The 18,489-nt window shown below is 40.5% G+C and overlaps 1 protein-coding gene and 1 pseudogene across 1 annotated transcript in view; both read right to left on the bottom strand.

Moving 5' to 3' along the window:
* Nucleotides 1–18,489, bottom strand: part of Cd109 (CD109 molecule) — a 93,023-nt gene that overhangs the window by 65,705 nt on the left and 8,829 nt on the right. Inside the window, exon 4 of the mRNA XM_034484065.2 lies at nucleotides 13,126–13,251. Coding sequence (XP_034339956.1) covers nucleotides 13,126–13,251 — 126 coding nt within the window. The remainder of the gene's footprint in view (nucleotides 1–13,125; nucleotides 13,252–18,489) is intronic.
* Nucleotides 9,345–9,950, bottom strand: LOC117693419 (Parkinson disease protein 7 homolog pseudogene; annotated as a pseudogene).

Genomic DNA, 18,489 nt, shown 5'->3' with positions numbered 1-18,489 from the left:
TCTGTGGACATTGTTTTCTGTCATCTTCAAGATCAAGCTGGTGAGACAGAGTTTTCCTTCCTAATTTGTTCATTTAAAAATGTAACTTCCGGTCTGGAGAGATGGCTCAGTAGTTAAGAGCACTGGCTGCTCTTCCCGAAGGTCCTGAGTTCAATTCCCAGCAACCACATGGTGGCTCACAACCATCTGCAATGGGATCTGCTGCCCTCTTCTGGTGTGTCTGAAGACAACTACAGTGTACTCATATACATAAAATAAATAAATCTTTTTTAAAAAATGTAACTTCCTGGAGCTTGAGATATAACTCAGCGGTTTAGAACACTGGATCTTCTTCTGTAGGACCCTGGTTCAATTCCCAGCACCTATATCACGCTTACAACTGTCTGTAATTGCAGTTCCAGAGGACCAAACATCTCACACAGACAAAAGTGCAGATAGTTCTATGTGCAGACATACGTGCTCACTGATATACATAAAATAAAAATAAATCATTTTTTAAAAAGTAGCTTCCCTAATTACAAGGCATTTAAACAAATTGTTTAATCTTATTTTCATCATTTGCAAAACAAAAATTAGATTAAAGAGTTCATAAACTTATGAAGCCATGACAGCACATACCAAACAGAATATGATTTCAACTTTGTTCTGGATATAACTTTAAAATACAGAAAAAAATGAAATTATTCATAATTAAAATGTACAAAGTTATCATGAACCAACATATTTCACCATCTAATCCTTTGAATTCTTTTCTACTGCAACATTTAAACCAATACATCCTACCCTGCTTTAACAGATATTATTAATTAATCCCTTTTCCATGACTCATGAGAAAACAGGCTCCCTCATTTATCATTTTCTAACTTACAATTCTAGCTACGCATTCTAAACAACAAAAACCTCAGTAAAATGGCTAAATGATTTCACGAATCTTATATTCTATATTTGTCATAGCAAACAGAGCTGCACCATTAAAACTGTAGCTTTTCTAGAAATCACAACTAATCTAAAGTGTGTATTTTAAGGGGTTTTTGGTTGGTTTGTTTGTTTTTTGTTTTAGCTTGGTTTGATTTGGGGGAGGGGAGTTGTTTTGTTTCATTTAGTTTTATGTGAGGCAGTCTTACATATAGCCCAAGATGGACTGGATCAGACTATGTAGTTTAAGCTCAACTAAAAGCATAGTAATCCTCCTGTCTCAGCTTCTCACAGGTACCACACCTAGTTCACATTACTTAATCTTAAAGAAAAAAATAAAGTTCACTTCAAAATACAAAACAAATCTTTATATACTGAGAAAATAGTTGGGAGGAAGAGGCAGGTGGATCTCTCAGTTCAAGGCCAGCCTGACTACAGAGGGGGCTATACAGAGAAAATGTGTCGCAAAGCAACAACAAAATCTGATGGTGTCATGCAAATTGCCAAAATGAGGAAATTCATAGTCCTACCCAGTTGTAATGCTCAGGAACGGAAACAATGATTGGATTGACAAGCTATTCCTAAAAGTGCAATAATGCCTCTTACGTCTTGGCAGTAATCAACAAACACCTGTCTAATTGGATTTGAGGCCCACATAGCAAGAGAGAAATCACAGAAGGCAAGTGAAGCCATGGATCTTCTAAGACACACTACTAGACCAGCATTAGTCCCAACTACACTCTAAATACCTGTCTTCATACTCACAGATAACTGCAGCTCTCGCCCTTCATCAAAGAAGCTTTTCTTTGTAATAGGAGAAGACCATTGTAGGCAATCACAACTAGTCAAAATAACAAGAGCTAGTGACTACGCAGTGCCTGATCCTAATGGATGCCTCTATACTACAGCTCCTGCATCTATGGTTCAGGGAACATCACAGAAGAGGGAATGGGAAGGTTGCTGAGAGCCAGACGAATGGAAAGTCTTCTGTAAGATTATGCCTCTGAGAAACAGCAGAGAAGCTACACTCATGATACTGCAACAATATGGCTGCATAAATAAAGCCTCAAGCAATGACAACACTAAAAACATATGAAGACATGGAAGGGGACGTCTCAAAAGACCCCACCCCTAGGTGAAGAGCTATAGACAACCAACAACTGTTGAGAGGGAAAACCAGTCTTCCCCAGGGACAAGACCCCCCCAACTGGTTGTCTAGCACCAAGTGGTCAGCCTGGAAGGTATATACATTCAAGCAACACTAAATAGATTCAGCAGGTTGTATTTACATACTTATTCATATATATATGAATATATTATTGTTGTTATATAATGTAACTATATGTATAGTTAGATATAACATAACAATAATAATCAAAGAAAACGAGCCTATAAATTTGAGAGGGAGTAAGGGGGGTCACCTGGGAGGGGTTAGAAGAATGAAAGAGAAAGGGGAAATGATATAATTATATTTTAATTAAATTTTTAAAAATTACTAAGAAAAAAGTAGCAAAAAATAGATTTGAAAATTAATATGACCGTGTTCGAACAAAACTTTATCATGGTGCCTCTCCCCTGGCCAGTCCATACTATATCTTATAGTCTTCTGAGTGCTTCTATTCCTCCCAATCCTCATGCTTAAGCCCATATTAAATATTTTTAATAAAATATCCAACTTGCTTCATAAAATGCTTTTTAAAACTTTCTTTATAAAATAGCCAGGCACTGGTGGCACACACCATTAATCCCAGCACTCAGGAGCCAGAGGCAGGTAGATCTCTGAGTTCAAGGTCTACAGAGTGAGTTCCAGGACAGCCAGGCATACACAGAGAAACCCTGTCTAAAAAAAAAAAAAAAAAAAAAAAAAGCTTTATTTATAAAACAGATTTTAGGCTGGATTTTGTCTTCAGGACACAGCATAATGACTCCTAACTCTGAATAAAGATTAATTAAATTCATTTCCAAATTATTCTGTATTAGTTCTAGAAAACTAATCTGGAATAAACTAAAAACAATGAAAAAAGCAAGTCATCAATAATCTTTTGTGGGATATACAAATTTCTTTGAATAATTTTCATTAAATTGAAAATAATTTAATATACTTCAAAATGAGTTTTTATGCTAAGTACAGCTGATCCAATAAAGTTACACTCACTCAGTCAACCACTAGAGAGAAAAGCTGACCTACAGGCTTAAACACTTAGGACTTCCAAACAGACACTTTCCAGAAAAGAGAATATTTAACTCATCCATTTCTCTTGAGCTGCTCTTTCCCCAGACGGACACTGATTCACAGCGAACATGCACCCATGAACACACACACATTCACTCACTGCATGAAAAGTAAGATTGCTTAGATTTTGGATTAAATCTTCTAAATGTCTAAGACACAAAAAAAAATTTAAAAAGATGCACAAGATATTCTCAGCATTTCTGTAATCTGTCTAAACTCCTCTCCCTGAATAAGTAACATTGAGGGAGCACATGTTGTAGAAATTAGACAGCTGAAGGAGATGAAGAGAGACATTAGCTCACTGCCCCCTTTTAAAAAGATGCTATGCCCAGAGGACAGATTGGAAACACACCAACTGCTGAAACCATCTTATGCTACTGAGAGTCTTCCTTCTCCAATAATGAAGCTCGAAGCCCTCCATACCTCTCTTCTCTTCTCTTCTCTTCTCTTCTCTTCTCTTCTCTTCTCTTCTCTTCTCTTCTCTTCTCTTCTCTTCTCTTCTCTTCCTCTTCCTCTTCCTCTCCTCTCCTCTCCTCTCCTCTCCTCCCCTCCCCTCCCCTCCCCTCCCCTCCCCTCCCCTCCCCTCCCCTCCCCCTCCCCCTCTCTCTCTCTCTCTCTCTCTCTCTCTCTCTCTCTCTCTCTCTCTCTCTCTCTCTCTCTGTCTCTCTCTCTCATCAGAAGACAGCTTGTAGGAGTTGGTTTCCAGATCACAATATCAGGAGTGTTCATTAAATACATGAACCCTAAGACCTCTAAGGTTCTTGTGACTCCCAATCCAGAGCTCTCTGTTACATAAAAGCCACCTCAACTCCTTATTGTAAGGTTGAGTCTTGCCACCTTCACATGCATACTGACCAATGTTGCCTCTGGTCTTGCACACAAGAGACAAGTCCCGTGTTTCCAGCATCATTTAGATCCTTACTAACCTGGATATGTTTGAATCTATTATCTATAAAGTATTAGGCAATCTTCTTTTTTCTTTACTTTTACCATAAAATTGTTTTTTAAAGCATATAAATAAACAAAATATCACAATGGAAAAAACATCATCATATAAAAAGTGTCACTTTGTTTATTCTGACTTATGTGGAGGAATGACAGTTAATAAAAGGCTTTGCCAAGTGACTGAAAATATTTGTTAACATTTACATTGCCCTTTCCTTGCTGTGTTTATAGCCCAAACATCTGTGCTCTGAACTGTAGTTATGATGTCTTTCTGTAGGAATTTCAACCTAGATTATGCAAAGTCATCTATGATGGTCTTAACAAATAAGAGATATCCATTTCCCACCAGGAGCCACTGAATCAGAATCACCACGTGCAATTATAATAGAACCATTCATCCATCCATTTATTTGACCATTCTTTCATCTACTCCAACAGAAAATAAGTATCAGGCACCTGATGGAAGTAGAATATGTCTACCCTGCAAGAAGAGTATGATCTAGTGAAAAGCTGCTTATCAACTATATATACATGTAGTTAGAAGCTATAGCAAACAGTGTGGCTCTGATTTGCCGAGACTAAGACTGGAGATGAGGTGAAGAAGTGGAATCAGATCAAGCAAGGCCTTGGGTAAACAATGGTGAAATGTGAATTTTACTCTGAAAGCAATGAGAAGTGTTTGGAAGGCTATGAGCCAAAGGATAACAGATCCAGCTACTGTTTAGATTACATTTACTGCTGTGTAGAGAATGGGTTGCAAGTATAGAAACAAGAATATTTACAGAGGATGACTAATATACACTGAGAATATCTAGGGAGACTGTGATGGCAACTTTAACAAGGGATGTAGAGAAGAAGATGGACTGGGTATTAGGACTACCTTGTACCTCACTGGTACAAATAGGCATAATTATGCTCTAAATGTATTTTGAGAGAAAAGTTTTATTTTAACAGGAAGGGTGATGTGTAGGAGGAGCTAAGGTGGGAGGAGTACTGAGAGGAAGAGAAGGAGTAATGAGAGGAGGAGAAGCTAGGTGATAAGAGAAAGAAAGAGGGGGGAGACAGGGAGGCAGATGTTCACGTATCTCCACCAGTCAAAGATAGTTGATATATCTAGGTTGGGTAGTGGGTTACACCTCTGATTGAGCATTACCAAACTTATAAAGCCTTTGTTTAACATTTTTTTAAAAAGTGTATAAATGCAAAAAGGAAAAGGGGGCATGGGATAGGGGTTTTCTAAGGGGGGAATGGGGAAAGGGGATGGCATCTGAAGTGTAAATAAAATATCCAATAAAAAAATTGAATGACAAAAAATAAGAAAAGAAAGAGAAATGGGTCCATCTGACATGCGTGTACATAAGAGTCAATGCCACAGATGTTTGTGGAGGCTGGACATGGGTGGTAAGTGAGCATAAGGTGTCAAGACTAGTTAGTACCAGGCTGGCACAGCTGGCAGGAGGGTGAAATGACTCCGTGAAGTGGAAAATGCTGGAAAAGACCCAGACGTGGTGAGAGAAGATCACAAGGATGGTACCTGTCTGGGGATCAGAGGCCTGGGTTCTCTCAGAGATAAATGAGTCGTTGGCATGTTGAGACTCTGCCTACAAGTGGACTTGCCTAAATGAATTATGAAATGAACTTAAGAGCAAAACTTTGCAAAATGCCAAAGTATACAAGATAACAAATGATTAAAAACAAGAAAGCAGGAATCTTCAAGCCAAAACTAGAATGCCTGGGAAAATGCAGGCAGAGAAATGAGACGATTACTTTTCTTTATGGAAGACTGACTAGAGAGAGAGAGACGGCGACGCCCACTAAAGGGGAAGTAAAGTCAAAAGTTGTGTTTATCATTTGACTCAGTGTCTCCTTTTAACGATTTATGTTATTCCATTCTTGGTGTCTAACAGTACAAACTTTCCTAGCATCTCCTTTCTGTTCCTTCAAGAGACGTAAAGCATCCTTAACCTCTGACTTCTGCTACATCTTCAATTTAGGTCCCTTTTTCTACTGGTTTTCCATAAAACCTAATAGCTGAGTGAAATTTTTCACACAAAAAAGAGACTAAATAGTGCTGGAGAGATGGCTCAATGTTTAAGAGCACCTGCTCTCCTTCCAGAATTGCTAGGTTAAAGTTCCAGAACCACATGGCAGGTCACAACCATCTTTAACTCCAGTTCCAGGGGCTCCAGTGCCGTCTTCTGGCCTCCAAGAGCATACATGTGGTACAAAGACATGCATGCAGGCAAAACATACACATAAAACATGGTTTTAGATTTTTTTTTAATGAGGGGTTGGAACATGGGTCAGTGGTTGATGGCATGGGATGCTGTTCCAGAAGACACAAGTTCAGTTCCCAACATCCTCATTCCAATTCACCACCAACTATAACTCTAGTTCCTCTTCTGACCTCTGGGAGCACCAACCTTGTTAGAACAGTGTAATCCTCATCTGTCATATCCCTTCATCCATAAGATGAGGAGATGGATCAAAGTGATCTGTGCAATCTGGCGCTGAAACCCAACACTACATTGCTTTGTAACTTTTGTTACATAACATTGTGGAAAAACTGGTCCATCTGTGAATGGATAGAAAACTCACTGAGACCCACAGTCACCCTCATACAACATACGAAAGACACAGGAATGGGAATGAAGCACTTGGGCTGGGGAGATAGGTTACTTGTGAGAAGCTAGTAGCTGCATAAGCTTGAGAACATGAGCCCAAATCTCCCCAACATAAAAGCTAGGTGTGGTGGCATTCGTCTAAAGCATCTATAACTGAGAGGGGCAGGCAGACAGATACCAGAAGCAGGGGGAGGGGCTTTAGGTTCAGAGGCTGATTCTATCTTAAAAAAAAAAAAAAAAAAAAAAAAAAAAAACTAAGATGGAGCTTAGTAGTTCAATTTAAATTTTTTTTTTAACTTAAATATAGAAAAAGACAGCCTGAAGAGAACTCAGTGGTTAAGAGCACTGACTGTTCTTCCAGGGGTCCCGAGTTCAATTCCCAGCAACCACATGGTGGCTCACAATCATCTGTAATGGGATCCGATGCCCTCTTCTGGTGTGTCTGAAGAGAGTGACAATGTACTCACATACATAAAATAAATAAATCTTAAAATTTTTTTAGAAAAAGATTATCTGGCCTCCACGCTTGCATCCATATGTATACCACACACACCTTCAAAATCCTGAAAATGAAAGCTGTACATGATGACCAAGTGCAATTTAAGTTATTCTAGAAAGTCTGTCAGTAAATGACTGACACTGGTTCTCAACCTTCTTAATGCTGCAACCCTTTAATACAGCTCCTCATGTTGTGGCGACCTGCAAACATAAAATTAGTTTTGTTGCTAGTTTATAACTGTAATTTTCCTGTTATGAATCTGTAACACAGATATCTAATATGCAGGATATCTGATATGAGACCCCTGCAAAAGAGTCATTCTATCGCCAAGGGATTTTGACCCACAGATTGAGAGCCACTGTTAAAAATGAACATGTTAGAATCAGATAAATGCCAAGGAGCCCACAGCGTGTTTCACTAAAGCATCCCTTTCCTGACTTAGGGGAATGTGTGACTAAGAACACCTCTTTCTGGTTATCTACAGTCACTACACCTCAGACCCCTGATAAAGCTTCCAGTTCTAATGCACTGTCTTCCCACTGTGCTGCTAAAATCATTCCATAGGGTTTTTTTTTCTACAAATAGAATGAATTTTTAAATTTCTCTCCTGAAAATAATTTTCCCCAGAGAATGGTTACTGACTCAAACAAACAAACAAAACCCAAAACAAAACAAAAACCTAGTATATGATGGTGAAGCATTCAAATAATGAGTATATCCCATCCATAGTCATGATTCACTGCTAAAGCAAAAGTAGGTAATAAAATTTAAAGCTCCTGGATGCAAAGCAAGAGTTAAGCAAAGACAAAACCAGAAGTGAGGCCTCAGTGCACCACGCAAATATGTCTTTGATTATACTGACATCTGGTGGCCATCAATTTTGTTAAAGAAGATGTGCTTTGTTTTTTGGTGGGGGTTATTTTGGTTTTGTTTTTTGTTGTTTTGTTTTGTTTTGTTTTGTTTCTCTTTCTTACTTGTATGCCTCATGTTGACATTTCACGAACAACAAGCACTTTGTGTTTGTCTTTATCAGAAGGATAATGATACCTTCTAAAATGTTACAGGGGGAAGCTGCGTTTAGATTAATACTTCTAATAGCTCTTAACATATATGCAAGCACTGTTGTCAGCTCCTGGGGCTGGAGTACACACTCATTATACATTTGTAGATTTTCATTGCCGTTCTTTGCTGTAGTGTGGACGGCCTCAGTCTTAAAGCAATATAGCAACTAGAAAGCTGCCATTGGTTCTGAACTGAACTAAAGGTCAAAAGGAGGTCAAAAAAGCTCTCCCTTCCTATAAAAGTATACCTGAGAAGCTAATTTGCTAAGCTGTAGTCTTCTCATTGGAAAATTGACATAGTTGTACCCAAATCACAAAATTACTTATGAAGAACAAACAAGAACCTATATAAATACTGCACCTGTGCTTTCCTGGGAGTAGATACCAACTTTCTTAAAATGTACTATATTACCTACTTATTATATAATATGAATGTGTTTATTTTATCAGAGTGATCAGCCATAATACTGAGAGATCATACTGACAGACACTTGAAGACCAACATTCATCATGGTATCCTGTATCTTCTTCAAATTCATATTTTTCTAAGGTTTAGATTTTTTGTTTGGATATTACCACACTAAGCTATCCACACTAAGCTATCAATCCAGAAAATAAGCAAATACTTCAGCTATAAATCTTACAGACATTAGTTTTAATACTTATGAATTACTCGCTGCATGTATAAACCTCTTTTGCAACACTGCCTCCAACATTCTTTAAAACCATGTTACACATTCAGTAAGATCAGCTCAATTATCAAGGCTAAAGATGGTAGGTATATACACATCTGCAAAGATACCACTGATCAAACATCTGGTATTTACATAAAAATTAATACTCATCTGTGTATCATAAAATATAAAGTAATATAAATATTACACACACAATGACCAACATGTCTCATAAATAGGTGACATTGATTTTTTTTTCAGGAGTTTGGTAAAACTGTTTATTCTACTAACAAGGTTCAGAAATGTAAGGACCAAGGGTGAGGTCCCCGCGTAGTGGCTACTTCACATGCTACTTCCCAAGGTTCACTGGGTTCTGGACACCCCAGTGGGCTTCCAATGCCTGCTCAACCTTGGGGCCCAGGGCTTGGGCTCTAGTCGTTGAGAACAAGCGGTGCCTTCACTTGGTCAGCCATGTCCTTGCCACTGAGTGCCTCCACAATGGCCAGCGCAAACTCAAAGCTGGTCTCTGGGCCACGGCTAGTGAGGATCAGGCTGTCCCTCTCCATGCGGTTCTCGGCGTAACTGTAATGACTGCCGTTCATCATTTTGTCCTTAGCCAATGGGTGTATTGTAACCTTGCATCCAAAACCTACTTCGTGAGCCAACAGAGCTGTAGGACCCGCACAGATGGCAGCTATGAGGCCCTTCCTGTTCTCCTGCTCCTTCAGGATCTCCTTCACCATAGCCGACTCAGATAAATTCTGAGCATCCAGATTTCCTCCTGGAAGAACCACCACATTTTATGGTCCCTGTGTTTTTGCATCTTCCAGACTGGTATCTGGACAAATCTTTACATCACGGCTACACTGCACTTGGTCCTTCCCAGCCAAGCCTGCAACAGTGACTTTAATCCCAGCTCACCACATGACATCCACAGGAATCACTGTCTCCAACGCCTCTGCTCCTTCTCTGGATGACCAGAGCTCTTTTGGAAGCCATTTCTATTTCTTAGAGACTGTAGCTGCGCCTCCTCCACCCACGCGAAGCCAAAGCCAGTCCCGTAGGAACTCCGTACTGGCTCTGTGACATTGATTTTTAACTCATTTTAATTACAGTGACATGAATTTGCCATCTGGCCATCTCTGAGCACTGGTCAGTTGTGTTAAGTGCATCTACATTGTTGGCAACAAATCCCTGGATCTTCATCTTGCAGGACAGAAACTACACCATCAAAACAACTCCACTTCCTTGTCACTCCACCCCCTGACCTCTACCATTCCACTTTGTATTTCACTGATTTTCTATATCCTAAATATTGCATTTACACGAGACCACACAGTAGCTGTACTTTTGTTTGTTTGTTTGTTTGTTTGTTTTTCAAGACAGGGTTTCTCTGTATAGCCCGGGCTGTCCTGGAACTCACTCTGTAGACTGTATAGACCGGGCTGGCCTCAAACTCAGAAATCTGCCTGCCTCTGCCTCCCGAGTGCTGGGACTAAAGGCGTGCGCCACCACCGCCCGGCACAGTAGCTGTCCTTTTGAGGCTGATTTCATTCAGAGCAATCTCAAGATTCATTTGGGTCACAGCATGTAGATGAATAACCTTCTTATGTTAGGTAAGGACCCTTCACCTTTCTGAACTGCAAATTGATAAATAAAGTTCACCAGTAATGAATCACTTCTGTGAATATTTTGACTCATAACATAAAGACCAGACAAATGAGCTTATCCATTACACCAGGTATGACCCCTTCTTTTGAGTCTTTTGAGAAGCACCCCAAGATTGAGATATGGCAGGCACACTGACCCATCACCTGGTCATGCTGCTTTCAAATAGAGCAAGCCATGTGTTGTGGCACATGCCTATGATCCCAGCATTGTGGAGACAGAGGCATACATATTGAGACCCTATCATAAAAATAAATAAATAATCCAGGCAGTTGTTGTACATGCCTATAATCTCAGCACTTGGAAGGCAGAGGCAGGCAGATCCCTGTGAGTTCCATGCCAGCCTGGTCTATAGAGGGAATTCCAGGACATCCAGGGCTACATAGAGAAACCCTGTCTTGAAGAAAACGAATAGCCAACAAAAGTACCAACCAGAAAGATCCAAGAGTTAAATATCTTAAATAACTCAAAGACTGAATGAAATTATTCCTCTGGGTTGCTTCCTTATGAATGTCTTACTAATGGAACTATACAATTCTAAGCTGTCATAAAAACCACATTGCAAAGATCTTATCATACGTCATGTTTGAGTCAAGAGTATCTGTGCTGTAGAGAATGGAGTGTTGGTCTATGGGGAGAGGAGAAAACTAACACTAAAGACCTTTTAAAGGCCATGTAAAAAAACTACTGCAAATAGAAAACTACTATTTTAAAAGTATCCTAAAATCTATACATATAATCATATAAAATAAGTTAAAATCGAGTTAGCCTATAATGGGGGGGGGGGGTTGAGTAGGGAAATGCCTCTCCCAGTCTTCAGAAAGTAGAAAATTAAAAGCCCAATGACCTGTATGGGGTTCTTTTCAAGTTGTTCTGTGGGATCCCACAGCTCCCCCAAACGTTACAGACTATTACACTTGTTCCTGGTTACGCACCAGAACTTGACGGTATGATCTTATTACAGAAGATACTGCATATCTGAACTATAGGACATGGAGGAATCAAGCTGATACCAATCTAGAAAACTAGTCCCTGCCCGCTATCTGGAAGATTCTATATATACTACCAGGAGAGGAAAATAATCAAGTCTTGCTCAGTTGTGACCCTGTGTCTACAATAGTGAGGTGCCTGGCAAGACATGCCCAGGTGGGAAATAGTTGAACAAGTGCTATTTGATCAACCAACCACTTTCTGCTTGAATTTAAGGCCCACTCCACAAGACATAACTCAGGCCAAGTACTGTTAATGAGGCCAAAAGTCCTGGTTGGCTAGGTCACAGGCACTAGAAGAGAACCTATACTATTCTTTCACTAAGTAGACATAGAATTAAACTGACTACTAAGTTTTTATCTTTAAACCATAGATTAATGCATCTCTCAACCCCTGTCAGTGAAGCTTCTTGTAGTAGATACTAACACAGAAGCCCACATTTTGTCGACATGCAGAAATAAAAAGATTATGAAGTGACTAGCTTCAAACAGATCATCTATATCAATGCCTCTCACCTTCAAGGCTCAAGTGTCATCAAGAAAAAGAGAGTAAAAGGATTGTAAGAGAGCCAGAGGTAAGGGCCATGACAGGGTCACTGCACACATGAACTCAGTAGATGTAAATGCATGAGGAATGCCTGTGCAAGATCAAGCCAACCAAAATCCCATCGTGGATGAACAAAGAGCTCCTAAAGTCCTACCTCTAGCAAGGGAACTGTTAGCAATTGATGCCACCTAGGGTTGGCAATTTGTAGTCCTAGGTGCTGGAAGAAAGCAGGCTGAGCAAGCTAGAAAGAGAGCAAGCCATTCCTCCATGACCTCTGCATCAGCCCCTGCCTCCAGGTTCCTGCCCTGTTTGAGTTCCTGTCCTGACTTCTTTCAATGACAGACTATGATGTGTAAGTGACATAAACCATTTCCTCTGCAAAGTGTTTATGGTCATGTTGTTTTATCACAGCAATAGAAAAACTAAAAGAAAAAAAAAAAGCAGTGCACCCATGGGACGCTGAGGCAGAGAGCGACAGCACTGCAGTGCTCCTACCCTGTCAGTCGCAAACCTGCATGTGAGGGAAGCAAATACAAGAGGAACTCTGAGGGAAAAGGTCTGGAGACCAGGGATCAATGTGACTCTTAAAGCCACTCTTTCTTATAACAAGAACAAAGCAGTCCAGTCACATTTTAATCATTACTCTGAAACATCAACTGTGCCAAACAAGTTCAGTCAGTGCTCAGCCTTAAATGCATCAATGCACACAATTAATAAATAAATATTTAATCAGCTTTAGAACAAAATGCCAAAATGTTTAAACCTCCAAACACTCTATGATAGAAAAAGATGACTGTAATGAAAGCTACCCAAAGTGGAAAATATAGCAAATTAACAATAAGTCACTAAATTGTCTAGATACTCATAGTAATTTATTTCTATCCATAGAATAAATGACTTAGGAGAAATTTTACCATATGAACAACTTAAACCACTTTTACATTCTCCACAAGGATATATTTATACTCACATTCACTTGAACCTGAATGGACCAGTCACCAAGTATTGGATGAGAGGATAGTTGAAAAGTTTTGGAAACGACTCCGAGATCGCCTTCCTCAGAAAACCACTGTTGGATCACATTAGACTTCGGATCCTACAACAGAAACCAAACCATGTGTGTCAGCTGTGGAAGGCTGCCCAAGGAACGTGTATGCTACTTAGAAATGATGTCTGGCAGCATGGCCATACCCCCCCAAGACCCCCAGACACATCTAGAACTTTCCCCCAATATATGACACTGAGATGGTGTAATGGTTAAACCCATTGTCACCTGGATTAGAGTTTAGAGAGAGATACCTCTGGGTGGATCAGTGAAGGTGCTTCCAGTGAGGTTTAACTAAGAGGGAAGGTTTCCCTTAAAAGGTAGCCACCTAGACTGAACAAAAGGGAAAGGAGTAGAGAAGCCAGGAGACAGGCAGAGTGCATCTCCCTCCGCTTCCTGAACACGGATATACAAGTATGTTGACTTAAGTTCTTTCAAACGTATGTTGAGTGTCAGAATCAGATCATGTGACAATGCTCCTCATGCTCAGGTGCCTCATGTGCCGGCCACCACAGCCACAGCTGCTCTCTCCGCCACCATCCCTTTCATGGTCGACTGCACCCTCAAACCACAAGCCAAAACCAGCCCTTCCTTAAGATATTTCTGAAAGGTATGTTGTCATGGCAGTGAGAAAAGTAACACTACAGAAAGTTTTTGAGAAATGACAGATCTCTACCACTAAAGAAAACATCTATATTTCCTCCTTTCCCATTACTTCTCCTGAGGCCATGCTGATTCTGATCTGCTTTTTAAATCCTGACACCATAGCTCCCTCTACAGAGGTCATACGGTATGCACTCCAACAAAGCTACATGAGTGGCTTAAAGAAATCCCCACTAAAACACAAAGTAGTGCACACATATGAAAATCAAAATACAGGGCCTCAAGAAACTAAGCTAGGATTGCCACATGATCTGACTCTGACACTCAACATACATTTGAAAGAACCTAAGTCAACATACTTGTACATCCATATTTAGTGAATATTAGTCACCATAGCCAAGATGCAGAACCAGCTTAAAATGGCCACCAACAGAGAAATGGATAAATAAAGCGTGGTATATCTGCACAGTAAAGAATGAAACTCTGAGTCAGCTGCTGGGTGGAGCCTCTCAGAGGATTGTGGGAGGTGGTGACCGGAAGGGGGCAGTAAGCAGGATGTAACGTGAATAAGAAAAAAAAAGCAAAAACAATTAATTAAAAAAAAAAAGAATGAAGTTCTGTCATTTGCACTACTTGCAGGAAAGTGGATACAACTGGAAAGGGTATGTTAAGTAAAATAAGCCAGACTCACAAAGGCAAATATCTCATTCATACATGGAAGCTACATTTCAATAGAGGGAGTATCTTCGTGTGTGTGTGTGTGTGTGTGTGTGTGTGTGTAAGAGAGAGAGGCAGAGAGACAGAGAGACAGACACAGAAAGATAGAAAAACAGAGAGACAGAAAGAAATGAAAGTAGAAATGGACTGTGCAGAAGCAGAAATTAGTCTAAAAGACAGAGAAATGAGAGGAAAAGAATGAGTACCACTTGACCATCATCATATGCAAATATACATTCATGTCACATACATAAAAGCCTCTGTTGGGAAGAAAACCACAGTGACAGAGGGTGACTATTAATAAAATACAGTAATGTACATGTATGGAAATCATTAAAAAATGACTGTGTTTATTAAAAAGGAGAAAGGAAGGAAGAAAGGAAGGAGGAAGGAAGGAAAGGAGGCAGGAAAGGAGATGAATGAATTCTCACTGTTAAGATAGAATCCTCATTCATTAAAGGCCCACTGAGCCAGGTACCCAGCTTACCTCGAATCATTACAACTCTTGTTTAGTGAATAAGCCAGGCTCAAAAAGACAAACGCTATATTTTCTCTTATACATGGAATCTACACTTCAATATAAAGGGAGTGTGTGTGTGTGTGTGTGTGTGTGTGTGTGTGTGTGTGTATATATGTGTGTGCATGTGTGTGTATGTGTGCAAGTGTGCATGTAAGTCTATGCATGTGTGTGTATGTGTGCATGTGTGTATGTGTATATGTGTACATGTGAATATGTGCAAGTGTGTATGTGTGCATGTATGTGTACATGTGTGCATGTGAGTATATACATGTGTGTATGTGTGCATGTGTGCATGTGTATGTATGCATGTGTGTATGTGTGCATGTGTGTATGTGTATATGTGTATATGAGTATATGCATGTGTATGCATGTGAGTATGTGCATGTGTATATGTGTGCATGTGTATGTGTGCAAGTGTGTATGTGTGCATGTGTGTATGTGTGCATATGTGCATGTGAGTATATACATGTGTGTATGTGTGCATGTGTGTATGTGTGCATGTGTGTATGTGTATATGTGTATATGAGTATATGCATGTGTATGCATGTGAGTATGTGCATGTGTGTATGTGTGCATGTGTATGTATGCATGTGTGTATGTGTGCATGTGAGTATGTGTATATGTGTATATGAGTATATGCATGTGTATGCATGTGAGTATGTGCATGTGTATATGTGTGCATGTGTATGTGTGCATGTGTGTATGTGTATATGTGTGCATGTATGTGCATGTGTGTGTATGTGTGTATGTGTATGTATGCATGTGTGTATGTGTGCATGTGTATGGATATGTGCATATGAGTGTGTTTATATGTGTGCATGTATGATATGAAAGTAGAAATGGTACTATACAGGGACAGAAAGAGAAGGTAGAGTTGTCTCCCCTACTGTTGAGAAAGCTGACTGCTGGAGCGGTCAGTAAACACTCAGCTGTAATTGACTGGCGCAGCTCCCTATTACAACAACAACACATGATGAGACTCAGACCAAACTCATGTCAGCTCTCCGCTCAGCAACAAGTATATATCAGAGAACTATTTCATTAGGATCATGAGAAATGCTTTTGTCTTCCCACAACCTCACAGACAAAGTGGCTTCCTGCAGTCTCCATGCAAGTATTAATATCTCACACTCCCAGTCCTGGCAACACTGCCCTGTTCTCTATCTACATCGCCATCCTCTCCAATCTCACAAATGCACCGTACCCGACTCTAACAATACCACTGATCCTCCTTTCACTCTGGCCCAATGCTCACCCTGTCATCCAGAACAGCTGATCTGAGAATGCACATGGGATTGAAAGGCTTGACACAGGTCCAGGCTAACAGTAAACAGAGTCAGTTATAATCACAGCAGGCCCCTAGGTGACTTCCTAGTGTCGGCAGACTGAGGGCCACACACTTGCAGGATCTCTACTTCTAGGTTCGTCCTTTTCCCGATGTACACATTCATTTACAATTCACCACAGAACTCCACACCTCTGGGCCTCTGGTCAGGGACTGTCCCTCCCTCTCTCATCTACTAGTAAGATACGCTCAGCTTCCTGTGTGCTGCACAGGCCTCTGACAGCAGTAAGCTCTTTGTGGACAGCCTCTGGCACATCTGGAGTTTACTCTTCTTGAGTATGACTTACTGTAAAATGCAGTGAAAATCCTCTTTTACATATTTTATTTTACAAAGCTCTGTTTCCAGCTGCACTGTGAACTCTTGAGACTAAGGATCACAGACTTCCTCTTATTCTCTACCCTTTGACTAAACATACCGAGCCAACCTAGTTATCAGAAACCAGAAAAACAAAGTCTCCTAGAGAAGGAGTATGACAGTGGGTGTTAGAGAAGAAGCCAGCTGGAGGTAAATACGGTTCTGAGAACTGAGTAGAGTAGTGGCAGCCAGAGACTTCCAATCAGTGATGGGAAGCAGGTCAAGAGTGGGCAGATCACTGTCTCCTGGGCGAACTTTTGGGTCATGCACTGTGACCAGCAGTTGGCTCTGTTGTACCTGCCACAGCGTGATGCAAGGGAGAGTTGTGCAGTGAAAGGGCTCAGGAAGAAATATAATTCGCTACAAACATGCTGTCTTGCGGTTAAGGAAGTGAAATCAATGAAATTCTGGGGTTCTTCTATCCAATGGACAAAGAAACACTAATACAGTGTTGCCTAAAAGAAAAGGAACACAAAAAAATAAATAAATAAAATAAAAAATAAATAAAAATTTAAAAAAAAAAAAAAGCGCTGCTGATGAGTTACGGCCCCTGAGTTTTCTCCTAGGTGGTGTCATGGCCCTTTAAGCCAAAGAAGGCTGAACTGACACTTCCGCTTAAGATGTTGTTCTTGGGGCTAGCAAGCCAGAGGCCAGAGCAGAGTCACAGGACACACCCTCCAAGCCATAAGTAGCTGAATCCACACACAGTTACCTGTACTCAAAAAGAATATACCCTCCACATCAGAAACAGCTATATCCACACAAGGTTATTTGCCTGTACCCAGAGCAAAAATTTTGAAGCAGAAGGCCCAGGGCAGAAGCCAGTTGTGCCAGTTGCCACCACAATGTCAAAGTCACTTACTTCTACAATGTAATGTTAAACTGTCTGTAGGAGAGAAGACAGGGCAAGACAGGGCATGCTATCTCCACTGCGGAAAGGCCTCTGAAGCCCCTGCCCTTCCTTAGGTGAGTTACTGAAACAGTAAAGATGGACAGATAATAGACAATGCTCCTCACAGACACCCCTCAATACGCCACTGTAATAAATATCTGACCCTAAGGATGACATCTTCAAGTATTGGCATCTTAGTCCCAGCCATTATTGGTGAGTCGGCACGCAGGCTAGATTAGATGTCCTTCTCCACTTCAGCCAACCCATCCTGTCCCAAATCACTATTTTCAGCTGGAGAACATTAAAGCAGACATCCACAGAATGTGGCTAGACGTGAGACCATGTCCTGACCTTACAGTCCAGGATCAAAGGGGATTTATGACTACCCCTGCTTGCTGTCCCTAAGCATTGAACTCCCTGGCAGGAGCATTACATGTTGGCCAGGCCAGTTGGACCCCTTTATATCAGACCTAACAGAGGAAGGTCTCTCTGCATCCTCCCCAGAAGCCAAATGTGGCAGTATAGGTTCTCATATATAGTCAAATATACTTTGTAAAATCCAAGCCATCTAACACCCCACAAAAATCTAATATAAACTCAATGCTTCAACTCAGTACCTGTATGTAACCTCACCTCTTAACAAGTATCCTTCACTTCCTAGGCTCGGTGTGCTTCAGGCCCATGTTTGTGGTGACCTCTCTGCTCTCATTTGTCTATTCCTGTATTTCATTCAGGTCTCTGTTCACACCTCTCTTCTCTGGCAAATCTCTAAAAAGTGTGACCATAAACTCACGCTCTGTCCTCTCTGGTTCTCTGGTTCTTCTTATCATGCATTATTGCACACATACATACAGGCA

This window comes from Arvicanthis niloticus, chromosome 21, assembly GCF_011762505.2.
Source record: "Arvicanthis niloticus isolate mArvNil1 chromosome 21, mArvNil1.pat.X, whole genome shotgun sequence".
NCBI classification, from domain to species: Eukaryota; Metazoa; Chordata; class Mammalia; order Rodentia; family Muridae; genus Arvicanthis; species Arvicanthis niloticus.
Note: the sequence above shows the minus strand (reverse complement) of the source record. Positions and strands in the feature narration are given on the sequence as shown.